We start from the raw sequence: 18,539 nt of genomic DNA on the forward strand, positions 1-18,539 counted from the left end.
TCTGGCGTTCCTGTATCAAGTAAGTGATTATATTCTTTGTAGGTGATAAGCAATAACCAGTCAATAACTTTACAAGAAGATTGTCTCCAGCTGTAATGGTGTCACCAAAGGCATTTACAACCTTGTACATGTAAAATAACACTGATACCATATACAGTAGACCTGAAAGGTCTCAGAAACAGAATGTTTCATTGCATCTGAAATATCTCAGCAAATGTAGCTGAGTTATTCTTTAAAGATTTAACACATTCCCTTAGTTCTGCCCCAGTGTGTCCTCTATGGTTTCAATTCTAGAGACAAGTGAATGTGAGAATGTGTACATTCCCAAATTAATGTTATTATCTTCCTATTATGATGTAATACTTGTACTCTTGCATTATGACGATCCATGGCTTTAAATTGAAATAGGTGAGTTCAGAAAATGAAAGGATGGCTTGATCCTTGGTTTGCATAGTACATAATTATATTTGTGTGCATAACCTGCAGGACGCTAAGTTTTCATTTTTTTTCTTTATTTTTACTTTCTACTACTTTTATCAACTTCACTTATGCTTTTTTTTTTTAATTGAGACTGCTCTGCCTGTCTGTCTAGAAATGAAAGTGCAGTTCCATAATGACTTTTATTCATCTGTAATTGATGGCCAAGCCCTTCACAAGTACCAGTTTATTTTAATGTGAAAAATAACATCAATATTTGACAATTTTATGATTTGGATTAGATTAAATATTTTAATATTAGGACATTTTCTTCCTAGTAAGTTAGTCACATAGTGTAAACTGTAAATAACACTTTTGGATCTTGATAGATTTAATAAAATGATATATCCACCTCACTACATTAGTGCTTTCACTGCTTATCATTCTGAATATATATAAAATGTTAGAACTTATACGTGACATGTGTAACATGACCCAAAAATGCGGGCTACCTTGACCACATAAATGGGATTCTGGTCCTTCTAACAGGAAGCAGTGATGTGGACACATGCCCTTGCTATCAGGAAAAACAAAAGGTGTCTGGCATGTAGCATTGGTGACAGGAAAAGAAATGAGGTGACCACTGTGCTCTGTCACAAAAAAAAAACTGCAAACAATTGCTCTTTCAATCTTGATCATGGTCTTAATTAAGAGCGAATGATGTGACATGCATAACATGGCCTAAGAATTGAAGGAGCGGGCTACCCTATACACATAAGGAAAATAAAAACTGCGTGGGCCTACTGCATTGTTGACAAGAAAAGAACAATCGCAGCCACTGTTCACAGTGAAGCACATCGCACTGGCTATCTGATCGTTTACTTTATTAACGCAAGTCATTCACTATTGATGTTTAAGAGATAAGACAAAAATGAAAGACGATATACCAGCTTTTTCCGTAAAAATGTGTTAACAATGATAACTTAATATAATACATAAAAGAAAATTCATTTACAGTCTCATTTTCAAAAAAAGCACGACCATATGTGAAGATGCTTCCTGTTTATGGACTGCTTTCATTTTTGTGAAGTTATTTATTTAACAATTTATTTAACAATAATATTTAACAATGTTTTAAAAAGAGGGTGGCAAAGTGGCGCAGTGGGTAGCGCTGCTGTCTCACAGTTAGGAGACCCGGGTTTGCATCCTGGGTCCTCCCTGCGTGGAGTTTGCATGTTCTCCCCATGTCTGCGTGGGTTTCCTCCGGGTACTCCAGTTTCCTCCCACAGTCCAAGGACATGCAGGTTAGGTGGATTGGTGATTCTAAATAGTCCCTAGTGTGCGCTTGGTGTGTGTGTGTGTGTGTGCGCATGCCCTGCGGTGGGCTAGCGCCCTGCCCAGGGTTTGTTTAGTGCCATGCACCCTGTGTTGGCTGGGATTGGCTCCAGCAGACCCCCGTGACGTTGTAGTTAGGATATAGAGGGTTGGATAATGGATGGATGTTTTAAAAAAATACACACATTTGCATGTTGTGAGCATTCGACTGGATTGACTTGCAGTGTGCTTGTAAAACAAGCAATGTGATTTTTTAATGGACATTTTAAATTGTTAACTATTTTCCAGCGCTGATCACTACTGGGTCCCGTTCTATCAAAAACTCTACTACAAAAACATGAGAATAAAATTTTTCCTACAAACTACATGGAGAAAGTCACGCATTAAAAAACATACTTTTTGGTGGAGTACTGTATTCCCATAACACCACAGTATTTCAGGCTTGTTTGCTAGAATGGGTGTACAAAATCTCTTTGCGTCCAATTATGTTGTGACATCCTCATTATTTTTGTCAGTCCTGGGACTTTGCAAGTCATAATTTTATCATTAACTTCATTATCATAAAATATGAATCTGCTGTTGACCTGCAAACGGTGTTTTTGTCTATCTATTCACTCTTTCTTTACAGGTGTTGAGCAGCAAGATATCACGTGCTGTAAGGTTTCCACAAATTCTTGGAAGAGTTTGCATTTAGAGTCTTTTGCAAAAAGGCAGGTGTTGTTTATGTGACAGTTAGTTGCTGCTGCTTGGGCTTGCGCAGTAACAATTAGTGATTCTTTCTCTTCTTTTGTACTGTCAAACCTCACCTACACAAATTCATGCATCTTTGGAATGCACTCTTATGTCTACATCCAGCTACCATTAAACCAGAGGTTCCCAACCTTAGGTGCCTGCACGCCCAGGGGGTGTGAGATGGCATTTCAGAGGGTACGATAAAGAGGAAGACTGTGTCACAATTCATCAAAACTAAGTGAGGTGCATTGACCGACTTTATCATGGTGCAATTAGTGTCTTGCAGTGTGTTGTCATTTGTAGGTCATCAATTAGTTCAGTGGTTCTCAAACTGTGGGACGAGCCCCCTTAGGGGGGCGCAAAGTAACAAAAAGGGGACGCGAAGATGTGAAAAAAAGAAAACAAGAATTGAAAATATGAAAAATACATCTATTGAAACCAAAACAAATTAACTTAAACTACATTCTGATACTAGAAAAATAAATATAGAGTTAGATAAATGTTGATAAAAGTTAAGTAGGTATAATAAAATATGCATCTATGATATATCATTAATTAAAAAAGAACAAATTAGTATAAGTGGGCTCCTTTCAAAAAAACGTTACGGGGGGCACAATTAAAACTGTTATGAAAACTCGGGTCGCAAATACTTAAAGTTTGAGAAACACTGGATTAGTTAGTGCTCCTATTCTGTGATTTAAAAAGAATCAAGCGTCAGATGCGCAGTTGTCACCTGTGAATGAGCTGCATTCTCATGGGTTCCTTGCTACAGGTGGAGCATTCGTAAAGAGAATTTCTTTGCAAGCCATGATCAAGAAATGTCACTGATTTCGAGATTAGATTTACATTTTTGGCAAAGGAGGACTGAATTGGATTCAACACCTGCTGCTTACACTTAGCCATTCCTCCTGATGACGGTCCTGGCAGTAACGCAGCAATTTTAATTGTGTGGTGCATCGGTTTTTGAACTGCAGTGCAGGTGTTATTGGGTGACAAAGCTCAATGACTATGACTTTCATTAGTTAGTACTGTGTCAACACCTGTTGCTTCATGGGAGTCTCCAATCCCCCAAACCCTCAGTCACTGATTGTATGTAAGTTTCTCATGGCAGTTGATGCTGCATAGGATACTCCAACCCTCAGTTCGTCTAGATCTCCTAGATCAATTTTTATGTTAAATCTTCTTGCATGCCTATATGTGCTCTTTTCATTAGTATTATTATTATTAAATGTGTTTAAACTATTCCCAAAATACTGTAGTTTCCATACGTAAAAACAAAATATTAAATAAGGAGTGAATGATCCCGGTTAAAAAGTATAAGCATTAAACAATATATGGTGGTGGCTCTGAGGCTAGGGAGCTGCACTGGCAATCGGAAGGTTGCTGTTTCAAATCCTGTAAATGCCAATAGGGACTCTACTCTGTTGGGCCCTTGTGAAAGGCACTTAACCTGCACTTGCTGAGCGCTTTGAGTAGTGAGAAAAGCACTATATAAATGCAAAGAATTATTATTATATTAAGTAAACGGTTAATTCTCATTGTTAAAATTGTCAGTATAAGCATTATTTTAAGACTCGGAGTTATTGTAGTACTTGTGGAGGAGAAAATTGTATTTAAATTATGTAAATAAGCAGTTCTTTCAAAAGAACAAAACCAATTTTGAGGGTAAAAGGCAAAAAACAATCTTTATGAGTCAGCAGTTTTAGTTTATATATTATGTATTGAGCTCTGCATTGAAAATATGTTCCATTTAAAATTGAACATTATAGTAATGCAATAGAGATGTCTTTATCATTGTAAAAACTTATTTCACTGCAGTGGCTGCTTTTCTTTTGAAATTTCTTATGAAATTTAAGCTGATGAAGACTTAAATAAAATACATTTTGAGGAAAAGTGACCATAGGATCAGTTGTCTTCTGCATAGTTGTACTGTAACTAGTAAAGATGAGCTCAGACTATATCAGTGCAGCTTTGATGATTATTATTTATATACTCTAACAATGGCCCTCTATTAGAAAGCAGCCAGTGCCCAAGACAGTATTGCTGATAATGACACCTTTCATTTTGTACAGCAGATAGCCTGTCTGAAAGCCGTTATTTTAGGAGTTTCCATTAACATTGAGTTTAACAAAGGTCTAATTTATAAGATTTGTTACCTCAAAGCTCAATACAAAGGAAATGAAAGTGGCACATCTATTACTGCTTTTAGTACCTTTTTTCATTTTTTTTTTTCTTTAACATTTACTTTGGATAGCAAAAAAGTTTGAGTGCTACATACTCCAGGGCTCACACCATAGTCACGCTACTAAGTCAGCATAACTGGCATAGAGAAAGTTCATATTACTTTCTCACCTTTGCTTCCAGGCAGACATAAGCTAATTAAAATCATGCGCTGGTGCACTGTATTTAGTAGGATCAGTGAAAATGCTAAACTACCTCACAGGCTGTGGCACAAAATGTAATGGAGACAGCCTAGAAAGTACTGAAATGACTGAGTAAATTTGCAGCTGCATTAGAGACATTTGTATATGTCACCCAATGTAGATTAGCAATAAACAGTGTTGGAAGTGTATTCCTAAAATCTTACACCATTCAAGCCCCCAAGTAGCACTTTCATGTGCTTATAAATACATAGCCATTATCCTTCTGCTTTTTACTGACTTCCAAAACACACCAAAAAAGCAAACCGGAGGCAATTTTTGCAGTTACTACAGCAAAGTCTGCAACAGTTGTTTACATATTAAAGCAAAAATCAATTAGGTCATAAATATACATTTTTTTCAGTATAGTATATTAGTCATCTTACCTTTTTCACAATATCTTCCAGTAAACCCAGAAGGACAGAGGCACATATTGGGAGAAATACACGTTCCTCCACTTCTACATCCATCTTCACAGAAAGCTACGCACAAGAAATGAAACATAAACAAGCAAAGCATTAAAATGGGAAATTAGGCCAAAGAAATTCCAAATGAATTTAACATTTTCTTAGCTTCTGCATTATGGTCTACAAAGTGTTTTTTGGTAACACTTTAGGTTCTGAAAAAAGGGATCTATTACTCATTTACTCTTACAGTACGTAGCAAGTCCATAAGAAAGGCTTCTTTTGGTTTTCATAAAACTTATAAAACATCAGTAGATTGGTTAGTCATCTCTGTGCAGTGTGGCATGTTGACATTATGGTAAAATTACTTGTTACTATGAAGGACTCACAGGTCTTATACCAGGGACTGACTGGGAAGCTTATTCAGGCTGGGAATCCCAAGTCTAACCCAGGCCACACAATAGACATCAGTTTTCTTGTACAGGCATAGAATTAGAAAAAAACAACAAACACCATTTTGCCTTGGAATTTTTTATGAATGAGGAGACAGTCGATTCAGCTTTTACACATACATTTCACTCTTAAATAGTAGTCTCAAGGCAACCTCTGATAAAGTGTGGAACAACACTTCATAAATGTAAACACTTAAATAAATAAATAAACCATGTAGTTCTATAATATCTCTCTATTATAAAAAAAATCTTGGGAGGAGACGAGACGTGATTTTCTCAGATAGACATTTTCACGTCCCTCAAGATGAGTCTTTGTGCCAAGAGATTTAACCACGCCCGGGGCCAGAAATAAAAGACAAAGAGTAGATGACAAAGTAGAACATTGTAAAGAATTAAAAAAACGTTGGTGCGATACACATGCAGAGCAGATTAGAGATAACAGAAGCACGAAAATTTGAAAGTCTCAAAAAAATTATAGTAAAGATCGCATTAGCGCAAACAAATGGAAATTATTACTCGGTGAAATAACGGAACAGCAAAAAGAGATCGAATATATTGTTTGGATTTAAACTTTAAGTTGGACACTTATAGATTGTGTAATTCATGTTGCCATCATGGAAAAAAAAGTAGTGTTTCTTCCCAATGAAGAGGTGTATCTGCGAGAATTAAAAGATTTGTTGTTTGGTGAAAGTGAAATCCCACAAGAGAAAATTTCAAGCCCCGTGAGACAAGAGCTTAAAGAGATTTTAAAAAGTCCTGCCCACATAACCACGCACACGGTTCAATCATTTATCATTCACGTGAATGCTATTGTCAGACACATTTCTTGTAGAGAGAAAGAAACAATATTCACTCACGGGCAGTTATTCGTTATGTTGTCACAATGTAATTCCAAACATGGAATCAAAATTCAATGCGATATTGATGAAAAGGTAAAAGCGAAAAGAGATCGAATATATGGACATAGGTGATATGACAGAAGTATGTAGATATTGTTTGGCTTTAAACTTTAAGTCGGTGACTTGTAGATCGCCTAATTCATGTTGCCATCAGGGAGAAGTAGTGTTTCTTCCCAATGAAGAGGCCTATCCACGAGAATTAAAAGTTTTGTTGTTTGGAGAAAGTGAGATCCACGTACGACAGCAACAGAGATGTGAACTTGCTAATCCGAAGCGCAAGGGGGGGGGGGGGTTCGGGCGTATGGGGACCGGAGCAAGCAGGGGGCAAAACCCCCTAGTTTATATCACAACAAATGTGCAAAAACCACTGAACCACAAAAAGTAGTTCTCAGTGGAATCCACAGTGCATTGATTATGTTTGCAATTTCAACTGTGAGCCTGGAATCTACACAGCTAAGCTGCTGTCAGTGTCTCTTCCACAAGTTTGATGTATTGGTCCAAAAAGACCACTTTGAATTTCTTCAATACACAAAAGACTCAAAAAATGTCTGTGCCACAGAATTCTATCAAGCATTTTTTAAAGAATGCACTTAGTAAACAAAAAACTATGAAACATTTCATGTAGCCTGTTCAGTCACTCTCTCATCATATCGCTAAGGTTTAACTATCAGAGCGCGAGGGATGCACTTTAAAAATATTAAAGTAAAAACAAGACATGTTCATTAAAAAACTTATCATGAAAAAAAGAACAACAGGTACATTTAAAAACACAAATTATTCCACTCACATATGTGTTTCATTAATAAAAAAATAAAATAAAACATTTCATGTAGGGAGGGAACAAAAGAAATAAAAAAATGTGACCATACGCTACACCTCATTAAAATTTGAAGCAAAAATAAAACAAAATAAATACACAGTAATAAATATGACAACCCATAGAACATCCAAATATAATTCAAAATATATTATAAACTTTTAAACAATCTTCATATGTAACTTTAATCACAAAAGCACCAGACATGTACACCTCTCATCATTGTGCTCTTGTTTAACTGTCAGAGCGTGAGACGCATGCGAAGTCAAAACTTGGATTGAACAAAAACAAAAAACCATCCAACCAGAAACCACAAAAGGACCTCTCCAACGTTAAACCAAAAGGATTTATGCCCACTACAGAGCAATAACGCCAGCTTGTTTTCCAGTATAATAAGATTATATAATTTCACCATTAGTTTATTTGACTGGTTGCTCTGAATTCTCATTGCAGAGAAGAATAAACGCTTTACTAATGTTTTGTAAGTGTTATGAAGCCCCAAAGAAATGTTTGTTAATTTCTTGTTACACAAGGGTAAATGAGTAAAAGATGCATTTTTACAGTACCTAAACTAAAGATACCAGTGCTCTTTTCAGTAAAATACAGAGAAAATTGATTTTTGTGTTAGGGAAATAAATCATTCAGTGCAAAAACCTAGTTATCTAGTATATAGGCAACTCTATGTCCCTTTACACCTGGTATTAACCTGGGTTTTGTAGCTGCGTTACATTTTCATCTGGTATTAACATGTGTCTTGGATACAGATCCGATGTTATTCAAAACGTGCAAAATTCAAATCAGCTTCCAAAGCACATTTGCATTTTCACTAGTGTTAAATGTGGTCACTATCTGTGTCTGACCAGCTTTGAATGTGATCTGTGATCAGCAAAAGTTTAAAGAAAAGAATATTTTGGGAATGCATACATTAGAAAAAAAGGATTTTGTATCCACACACTTGGACGAGGAAGTACCTTTTAACCTGTCACAGTTACTGGGAGATCACAACCTCTGAGGACACATCCCTAGCAATGCAGGTCACTGTCTGAATGATGGGAGTCACAAAGTGGCGTTGCCTATCACCAAATCAAAATTAAATGGGGGAAAATAATTTACAAAAACAAATGTAAGCTTTTATTATAAGAAGCAAACATCAGAAACAGATCCCTTGCCTTGAAAATCCCTATAAAGGACTACGAAATGGCAAAGAAAAATTGTTCAAATACATTAACATTAATTAAAAAATGTATTAATCAATTCTATACACTTTCTAAGTCTAAATACAATACTGTAAATACAGAAAAATATGGGGTGGGGATACACAGTTTAAATTTTGTTAATAAAACATTTTGGTGATTATTTAATGTTGAACAAAGAGAGTGAATGGTGAGCATTCATCCTGTGTTATCTCAGCTTTGGCTTATCATTCAGATCATTCTCCTTTCTGGCTACAAAGACTCAGGGTGCATCCATAGCTTTCAAAACAATGCAAGGTCAGGCCTCACATGAAACAAAGGTGATTTCCACTGGCTGGAATGTTACCAGGTCTAATTAGAAAAAAATTATACGCTCCACTTCCTCTCTTAACAGAATGAGAAAGCATGCATTACTAAAATGCTGCCTTTCTGTTGCCAGATCTGGTGGGTGCTGTCACATTCAAAACTCTACTTGGCTCCCAATTACTGTAAAAGATGGAAATGAGAGACAATATGATTCTACAACCAGAACCGATGTGAGTGATGGGCATCTAAGGGCATTATGCAGTCTTTTGAACAGCCAAAAAAGAGCAACAGAAGACAGGCAGATATGTCATTATATTTAAATATCACAGCTCAGACAGCGTGAGGAGACCTTTAGCCAACAGAGGCTTGCAATGTATGCAGTGAGAGGCTATTTACTTTGCAATGTAAATTTGTTGTATAGGTGAGATGGGCACCTAAAAGGTAAACAATACTAAAATATCAAAACACCAGGATGTCAATGCAGAGAAATGCCCTTTTGCAAATGCTACTCTAGTTTGCTCATTTCCATGTGGCCAATGCATTTAAAATATAATAGAAATAAATCCACATTGTATTGTACAATGCTTTATGAAGGAGCAATAAATAAATAAATAAATACATGGTGCACACCAAAAGCTATTATTCACTTTAATTTGTCTTGTTCCTCAGTTTAAGCATTTTTATCACCAGATAATTAGAAGCCTGATTGGTTCTGCACTAATAATCTGCACACTTAAAATTAATTACAGTTATATTGACTCAATTTATCTATTTCTATAATTATCATTTTACCTCCATCAGCAGAAACCCATGCTTGTCACACTAATGACATCAATTAACTGCACGGAGTTATATTCCCCTATTTCTTTCTGTCTCAATGTTAGAAACACCACAAATGAACATGTTTAATGGCACTGTGTTATTTCTTTTTTTTAATGTAGGACAACATGTGCAGTCAGAACAATTAAACAAAGTTAAGGTCACAGTGATTTAAGTTCAATTGAACAACTGAACCAGTTCAAGTTTCTTTATTGTGACTAAATGAAATTTAAGTTCACTTTGAAATCTCTTTCATATATTGCATTATAATGGAATTCATCATGAAAGGTGTAAAAAATAAACGCTGCTTTATGGAAGAGAACAATTAAAATAAGACAGATATGGTATATTTACTACTGTTGTAGAATAAGTACAATAGCTAAAATGGTGCCATGATGATGCTCTTTGGCAGGGCTCAGGCTGAAGGAAGGAGAGATTGGCACAAAGACAAAGAGTTTTCAACAGAAGCAGCAATTCAGTGTAATTCATAAGATTATATTTACAGTTATCTACTAGAAAAGAGAATTCCATTTTTACAGAGTAGTATAATGCACAGCTGCATGAGTGTGAAGAAAGGAATACAACTATTTGCCTGTTGGAGTGGCAATCCACTTAAGATGGTGACAGAACTAAAATGACCACTGATGATTGCTGGACTGTCTAAAGAATGCTGCAATATTCCTCCATAGGTGGGCTGTTGCTGTAATTTCATATGAGCAGGCATGTCTCTTACTATCCAGATGAACACTTAGCTGTGGTGCCTTTCAATGTCTGAACTGATTTTTCAGAGAGTCACAGAACTACCTGCTGCCTCTGAGAATATAACTGTATATCATCTATGCAATTATTTATTTTTAGATTTGTTTTTACTTTTCCATGGAGTAAGGGGAGCCCATATGGAGAGGGGATTGGCTTGACAAAGCACAAGGAAGTCCCCCCAAAGATCATTCAAGTTCTGAGATAATCACACAGGCAATGGTGTTCATGCATTTGACAGTGAGGGGCCAGAGAGGCCTGGATGCATGCTGAGTGCCTGGGATGGTTATTAGGCACGGGGGACCAAAATAAGAAAAAAGTGAGGCAATATGGGCCAGAAGCATGCAGGGAGCAAGTGGCAGGGACATCTGGCTGTTTTCTGAAAAATACTGATGCCTTAAAGGAAATGTGAGGGCTGTCGCTTGGGGTGGCAGGGGCACCAAGCACTAGTTAAACCTTAAGACTAGGGTCACCTCTGACTCTGGAGCCGAGTCTTGGATAAGGTTGGCATTTACATGGAATTCATGAACAGAGGCTTATGGAGTCTGGAGTTGGGAGGAAAGTTTAAGTTCAAGCTCAAGCACTTTATTTTCATTGTGTAACACAACAAAATTACTTTTTGAGACAGCCCCAAGGGGCATTTAAAGAAAAGTCAAATAATTCCTAGTATGCCGTATACAGTGTTAAGTGGTCAAGTAACCAGATGAAATTATTATTGCTCAAAGTGCAGCAACATAAATTGTTATTGCACCTGTTAATGAATAGTCCATCCATCCATCCATCCATCCATCCATCCATCCATCCATCCATCCATCCATCCATCCATCCATCCATCCATCCTCTTCCGCTTAACCGAGGTCGGGTCGCGGGGGCAGCAGCTTGAGCAGAGATGCCCAGACTTCCCTCTCTCCGGCCACTTCTTCTAGCTCTTCCGGGAGAATCCCAAGGCGTTCCCAGGCCAGCCGGGAGACATAGTCCATACAGCGTGTCCTGGGTCTTCCCTGGGGCCTTCTCCTAGTTGGACGTGCCTGGAACACCTCACCAGGAAGGCGTCCAGGAGGCATCCTGATCAGATGCCCGAGCCACCTCATCTGACTCCTCTCGATGTGGAGGAGCAGCGGCTCTACTCTGAGCCCCTCCCGGATGACTGAGCTTCTCACCCTATCTTTAAGGGAGAGCCCAGACACCCTGCGGAGGAAACTCATTTCAGCCGCTTGTATTCGCGATCTTGTTCTTTCGGTCACTACCCATAGCTCATGACCATAGGTGAGGGTAGGAACATAGATTGACTGGTAAATTGAGAGCTTTGCCTTATGGCTCAGCTCCTTTTTCACCACGACAGACCGAATCAGAGCCCGCATCACTGCGGACGCCGCACCGATCTGCCTGTCGATCTCACGCTCCATTCTTCCCTCACTCGTGAACAACACCCCGAGATACTTGAACTCCTCCACTTGAGGCAGGATCTCGCTCCCAACCCTAAGAGGGCATTCCACCCTTTTCCGGCTGAGGACCATGGTCTCGGATTTGGAGGTGCTGATTCCCATCCCAGCCGCTTCACACTCAGCTGCGAACCGATCCAGAGAGAGCTGAAGATCACGGCCTGATGAAGCAAACAGGACAACATCATCTGCAAAAAGCAGAGACCCAATCCTGAGTCCACCAAACCGGACCCCCTCAACACCCTGGCTGCGCCTAGAAATTCTGTCCATAAAAGTTATGAACAGAATCGGTGACAAAGGGCAGCCCTGGCAGAGTCCAACTCTCACTGAAAACAGGTTCGACTTACTGCCGGCAATGCGGACCAAGCTCTGACACCGGTTGTACAGGGACCGAACAGCCCTTATCAAGGGGTCTGGTACCCCATACTCCTGGAGCACCCCCACCAGAATTCCCCGAGGGACACGGTCGAACGCCTTTTCCAAGTCCACAAAACACATGTAGACTGGTTGGGCGAACTCCCATGCACCCTCCAGGACTCTGCTAAGGGTGTAGAGCTGGTCCACTGTTCCGCGACCAGGACGAAAACCACACTGTTCCTCCTGAATCCAAGGTTTGACTATCCAATGGAACCCCCGAATAGACTTTTCCAGGGAGGCTGAGGAGTGTGATCCCTCTGTAGTTGGAACACACCCTCTGGTCCCCCTTCTTAAAGAGGGGGACCACCACCTTGGTCTGCCAGTCCAGAGGTACTGTCCCTGATGTCCATGCGATGTTGCAGAGACGTGTCATCCAAGACAGCCCTACAACATCCAGAGCCTTGAGGAACTCCGGCCGTATCTCATCCAACCGCAGGGCCCTGCCACCAAGGAGTTTTTTGACCACCTCGGTGACCTCAGTCCCAGAGATGGGGGAGGCCACCTCCGAGTCCCCAGGCTTTGCTTCTTCATTGGAAGGCATGTTAGTGGGATTGAGGAGGTCTTCAAAGTACTCCCCCCCACCGACCCACAACATCCCGATTCGAGGTCAGCAGCGCACCATTCCTACCATATACAGTGTTGACACTGCACTGCTTCCTCCTCCTGAGACGCCGGACGGTGGACCAGAATCTCCTCGAAGCCGTCCGAAAGTCGTTCTCCATCGCCTCCCCAAACTCCTCCCATGCCCGAGTTTTTGCCTCAGTATCCACTGAAGCTGCATTCCGCTTGGCCTGCCGGTACCTATTAGCTGCCTCCAGAGTCCCACAGGACAAAAGGGACCAGTAGGACTCCTTCTTCAGCTTGAGAGCATCCCTCACCGCCGGTGTCCACCAATGGGTTTGGGGATTGCCGCCACGACAGGCACCGACCACCTTACGGCCACAGCTCCGGTCAGCCGCCTCAACAATAGAGGCACGGAACATGGCCCATTCAGATTCAATGTCCCCCACCTCCCTCTACTATTAATGAATAGTACATTACATATTATATATTGTACTACATTAGTATATTGCACATTACCAATATAGCTTATTGCACATGGTCAATTAAAAATGATCTCAGACTGAGGAGATTCAGAGTTCAGAAAGTTTATGGCAGATGGGAAAATGCTATTCCCATAGCTATTCACAGACTAAAATTTTTACGACCTGATGCAAGGCTTCTTTAGCAGCCTTGGAGCAGCAGTTGCACTAGGCCATCATGCAGTTAGTTAAGATGCTCTCTATAGTGCATCTATAGAAATTAACCAGCAGCTTCTGGGGGAGGTCAGCTCTCTTTAGCTTCCTGAGAAAATAGAGGCATTTTTGTGCTTTGCCTATTATAGCCAAGTTGTTGTTAGCCCAGGACAGGTCCTCTGAGATGGTGACTCCTAGAAACTTAAAGCTTGAAACTCTCTCCACAGCATCTGCATTGATTGTTATTGGACTGTGATTGGTCTTTTCAGAGGTCCTAAGGTTCAGAATAACTTCTTTGTTTTTTTCGTATTTAAGACCAGGTTGTTGGTGTTGCACCATGCTGTCAGATTCTGAACCTCTTCCCTATATGCAGCTTCACTGTTGTCTGTTACAAGCCCAATGACAGTCATATCATCCACAAATTTAACAATGATGCTTGATTGGTGGATGGGTTGACAGTCATGGGTGAAGAGTGCATAGGGAAGGGGACTTAGTGCACATCCTTGCGGCACACCAGTGCTCAGGGTAAGGGTGGAGGATGTGTGTTTGCCCATCCTGGGCGGTTGGTGAGAAAATCCAGTAACCAGTGGCATATGGATGGAGCAAGTCCTAGTGCATAGAGTTTTTTGATCAGCTGGTCAGGTATGATGGTATTAAATGCAGAGCTGTAGTCAATGAAGAGCATCCTAACATAGGTGTTGGGCTTTTCCAGGTGCGAGAGGGCAGCATGTAGAGCCACACAGATGGCGTCCTCAGTTGATCTGTTTGACCGATAGGCAAACTGGTGTTGGTCTAGATCAGCTGGGACGGAGGCTTTGATGTGGGCGATTACCAGTCGTTCGAAGCTTTTTGCAATGACAGGGTGAGAGCGACTAGTTTGTTTGTGGTGAAGGCTAAACTGGCAGAAGAAACAAAGGCGTAGATCATCAGAGACATGGTTAGAGTGAGAGAGAGAAAGCAAACACTTATTAGGTGGGTCTATTGGGGAATAAAATATACTCAGAAATGAAAATATGCAGAGTAGAAATGAACGGGTTTAAAGGAATGCACAAAATTCCCTTTGATTTCCGAAACTTTGCTTTCTTAATGTTCTTTTGTTGTTGTTTCATTTTGCTGTGTATTTGTAACACCTTATGTTATGAGAATTGTATATTATAATTTTATTTAACATATTTAAAAGAAAGAAACAGCTTTCTGAAAGGACTTTTCTTGTAATGTTTAAAGAGTAAACCTTTGCAAAAATGCTTTATTCCTTTTTATGATAAAACAGCTTGTTATGGTAAAAACAGTTTAGCTATTGAAAATGTAAGTTGTCTGTTAATGCTTTTGTTTTTGCACAAGAATTATGTGGATGTTTTGATAATTAGTTTAAGCAGACAGTGTAATAAGTTCTACTACATTGTGAGTCTAAGGTGTCGAAGTGTGTTTTTGTTAATGGGTGATATGAAGTGGTTTAAATCAAATGTATAATGCAGAATTGATACCATGATACTGCAATGGCTTCAAAAACTGTTTCTCAGTTATACAAACATAAAGTGCGGTTGGCACCCATTTATAATGTCAGAAGCATGAGCTAAAGCTGACAAAGACCACAAGCTTTTAGCAGATGAACTGAATAACTTTTTTGACAGATTTAAAACAAGTGCTTTCAGCACCCAAAATACAGAAATAAAGGAGATGCTTTATAAAAACACCAGGAATTCTGCTGTGATGGGGTTCAGTTTAACTGAAGTGGAGAAAGGCTTGCGGCAGGCCAAAACAAACAGTGCAGTGGGACCAGACGGCATATCAGGTTGGCTCTTAAAGTCTTGCTTTAAGCAGCTCTCTCCAGTTTTTCATTTGCTTTTTAACTGGTCTCTGACTTGTGGTATTGTACCTAATCTGTGGAAACAACCAATCATTACCCCTGTATCTAAGGTTTCTAGGCCAAGCTGTTTAAATGATTACAGACCAGTGGCACTTACCTCTATTCCAATGAAATGCTTTGAACATTTGGTGAAAAACATTTTAATGACAGAGACAAAGTCTTTTCAAGACAGCAATCAATTTGCTTATTGTGCAGACAGAAGTGTGGAAGATGCTCTGCTTGTTATCGTATATCAAATCTACACCTTTCTTGATCAGCCTGGTTCATATGTCAGAGCACTATTTTTGGATTTTTCTTCAGCATTCAATACCATACAGCCTCATATACTGATTGGGAAATTGAACTGTATGAATGCAACCCCATTTATTACACTATGGATTCAGAACTTTCTTTTAAACCGTTCACAGACAGTTAAAGTACAGGACACTTTTTCAATAGTTTTTCAATTTATCACCATTACTGTTTACTCTGTACACAAGTGACCTGAGACAGAACAATGACCACTGCTCCATTATCAAGTATGTGGATGACACCATGCTCATAGGACGCATATCTGGGGAGGAGGATGAAAGCCACTATCTAAATCAAGTGGACTGTATGGTAAACTGGTGCAATAAAAACTCTCTCACTCTGAATGTAAAAAAGACCAAAGAAATTATATTTGATTTTAAGAGACAGAAATCTGTATGTTCACCTATTGTAGTTCTGGGAGAGGAGGTAGAAATAGTAACTGAATATAAATACTTAGGAACTTACCTAGATAACAATCTTAACTGGAATACGAAAACAAAAAAATTATTCTCTAAATGCAACCAGCGCTTATTTCTCCTCCATAAACTCAAACTATTTAAAGTAGACAAGGACCTCATGTTGTCCTTTTATCGCAGTATGATCCAGTCTGTGATCACTTTCAGTTTCATTGCCTGGTTTAATAGTCTGACAAACCAAAACTCAAAAAAGCTCCAGCAGATTACGAAGTATGCAGCTAAAGTTATTGGGGCTGATGTAGATGATTTGACTAATGTGTGTCAGAGGGCAATGCTAAAGAAACTGGAAATCATCTCAACTGATGACAGACATCCATTACATTCAGTAAATCAGGAAGGATAGTCGCTTTGAAAACCCACAAAAATCGCTCCAGAAACTCCTTTCTTCCTAGTGCCATACAAGGTTTTGATTAAGGTTTTGATATATATCCTGGAACCTTTTTTTTTATTTTTTTGGTGTAAATATGTATTATCTAACTGCATTACCTTAACCTTTCTTGTTTCTATTTGTCTGTTTTATTTCATTCTGTCTGTTATTAGATGCAACTAAGAAGGCAAATGTCATGTTTTCTTGTGTAAACATGACTAAATAAAGAAACCTTAAACCTTAAAGCAGCTGATTTTGAAAGCTTAATTTTAATTTTATAAATTTTGGATGATGACAAAAAACCATTTCTTATAACCCCCGTTTCTAAGTTACACAAACACACCTCACTATAGCCTCCTCACTTTGAAAGCACTTTTTGGAGACAAGATGATCACATCATACCTAGAAGAGCTTTGTAAGATCAGTTAAAGAGCTAATTAGAGAAGAAAGGAGGAGGTAGGAAAATCAAGGCAGGAATATCCTGAGTTACTGCTGACACGTCAAGCAACACAAGAAATGGGCCACTTGGAAGAACTAAACATCTAGCAGTACCAGGATACATAGTGCTCACATGTTATTTTGCTTTTGTTTATGGTACCATCTATTTGAATAATGCTTAATAATTGTGTAACTTTCTCCCCTGCCTGTCCTGGTACTCCATCTAATTGCCTTGGGTTACAGATTTGAAAGAAAATGGGAAGTATTGAACTACAACAGCAGTCAATCCTGACAGCTTGATAAGAGTATTAGATGCAGGGTATTCTTTCAAAGTCTAAAAAATGAGAAGTCAAGCAAAATGACACCTTTTATTGGCTAACTAAAAAGATTACAATATGCAAGCTTTCGAGGCAACTCAGGCCTCTTCTTCAGGCAAGATGTAATACAGAAACTGGAGTTCCCTGTGTTTATATAGGCACCAGGACAGATACAGCATTGGAAAACCTTTAAGTGAGACATCTTAAATGTAAAAAATTAATAGACCTCTTCAGGCTAAGATTCATTAAGCAAGAGAGGAGAACAATGTATAGGCAAGATCTTTTGATAAGTCAACAGTTCAACAAAGTCTTTTGAAGTTTCTGATGAGTTTTTCAATATAATGTGGGTCTGTGGACAAGTTGTCTGGGGCAGTCCAAAAGATGCAAACAATCCTCATATCTGATCATAAAACTCTTGTCTCTATTTAAACCATGTTGTAATGTGTTTAATTTTAGCATGAGTTTAGCTTCTCATTCTTTTCTTTCTTGCTGTTTTCTGAAGTTGCCCATAAGTACTGTACTGTGACTTTAAAGTCCCTCTCACAGTGTCCATGGCTGTTGAAGTGAGCTGCTACAGGAACATCTGTGTTGCCATGCTTGATGTGGAACCTGTGTAAGTTTATTCTCTGGTGGAGTGTTTGTCCAGTTTCTCCCACAAAGAGTGCAGTGTCAGGACACAGAGAATTAGGTAGACCAAGTTAGATGATCTGCTGGAAAATTATCCCTTTATGCGATGTTCTAGTCGGCAGTGTAGTATAATTACACTGTCTATATTATAAATGTGAGCACATGTTTTACATCTTTTCTGAAGGCAGGGAGATGTGACATTTTCTGTTGGTTCACTGAGGAGGCTTCGGACAATTAGTTGCTGCAGGTTTGGCATTTGTCTGTATGCCAGATTTGTGCTAGTGGTGCTACTGCCTCACAGCCCGTAGAGAGCTCTTTGTTTGTGTGGGATTTTTGCTGGGCATCCCAGTATTTTCTCCTCTGTTTTAAGTGATGGTGTGCTGGGTTAACTGGATACTGTGAATGGGACCAGTTCTTGACAAGACATTGCATTCATGCTCCCCGTGATGGACTGGTCTCCTTTACAACATTGGTTAGTACAGTGCATCTACTGCTGCCAGAATAGACTCCTA

At 39.2% G+C, this 18,539-nt stretch overlaps 1 protein-coding gene across 1 annotated transcript in view; it reads right to left on the reverse strand.

The window, feature by feature from the left end:
* The window catches only part of LOC114645928 (protein kinase C-binding protein NELL1-like), a 1,522,815-nt gene that overhangs the window by 279,592 nt on the left and 1,224,684 nt on the right, over positions 1 to 18,539 (reverse strand). Inside the window, exon 15 of the mRNA XM_028793848.2 lies at positions 5,291 to 5,386. Coding sequence (XP_028649681.1) covers positions 5,291 to 5,386 — 96 coding nt within the window. The remainder of the gene's footprint in view (positions 1 to 5,290; positions 5,387 to 18,539) is intronic.

Source organism: Erpetoichthys calabaricus, chromosome 2 (genome assembly GCF_900747795.2).
Source record: "Erpetoichthys calabaricus chromosome 2, fErpCal1.3, whole genome shotgun sequence".
Classification (NCBI taxonomy): Eukaryota; Metazoa; Chordata; class Cladistia; order Polypteriformes; family Polypteridae; genus Erpetoichthys; species Erpetoichthys calabaricus.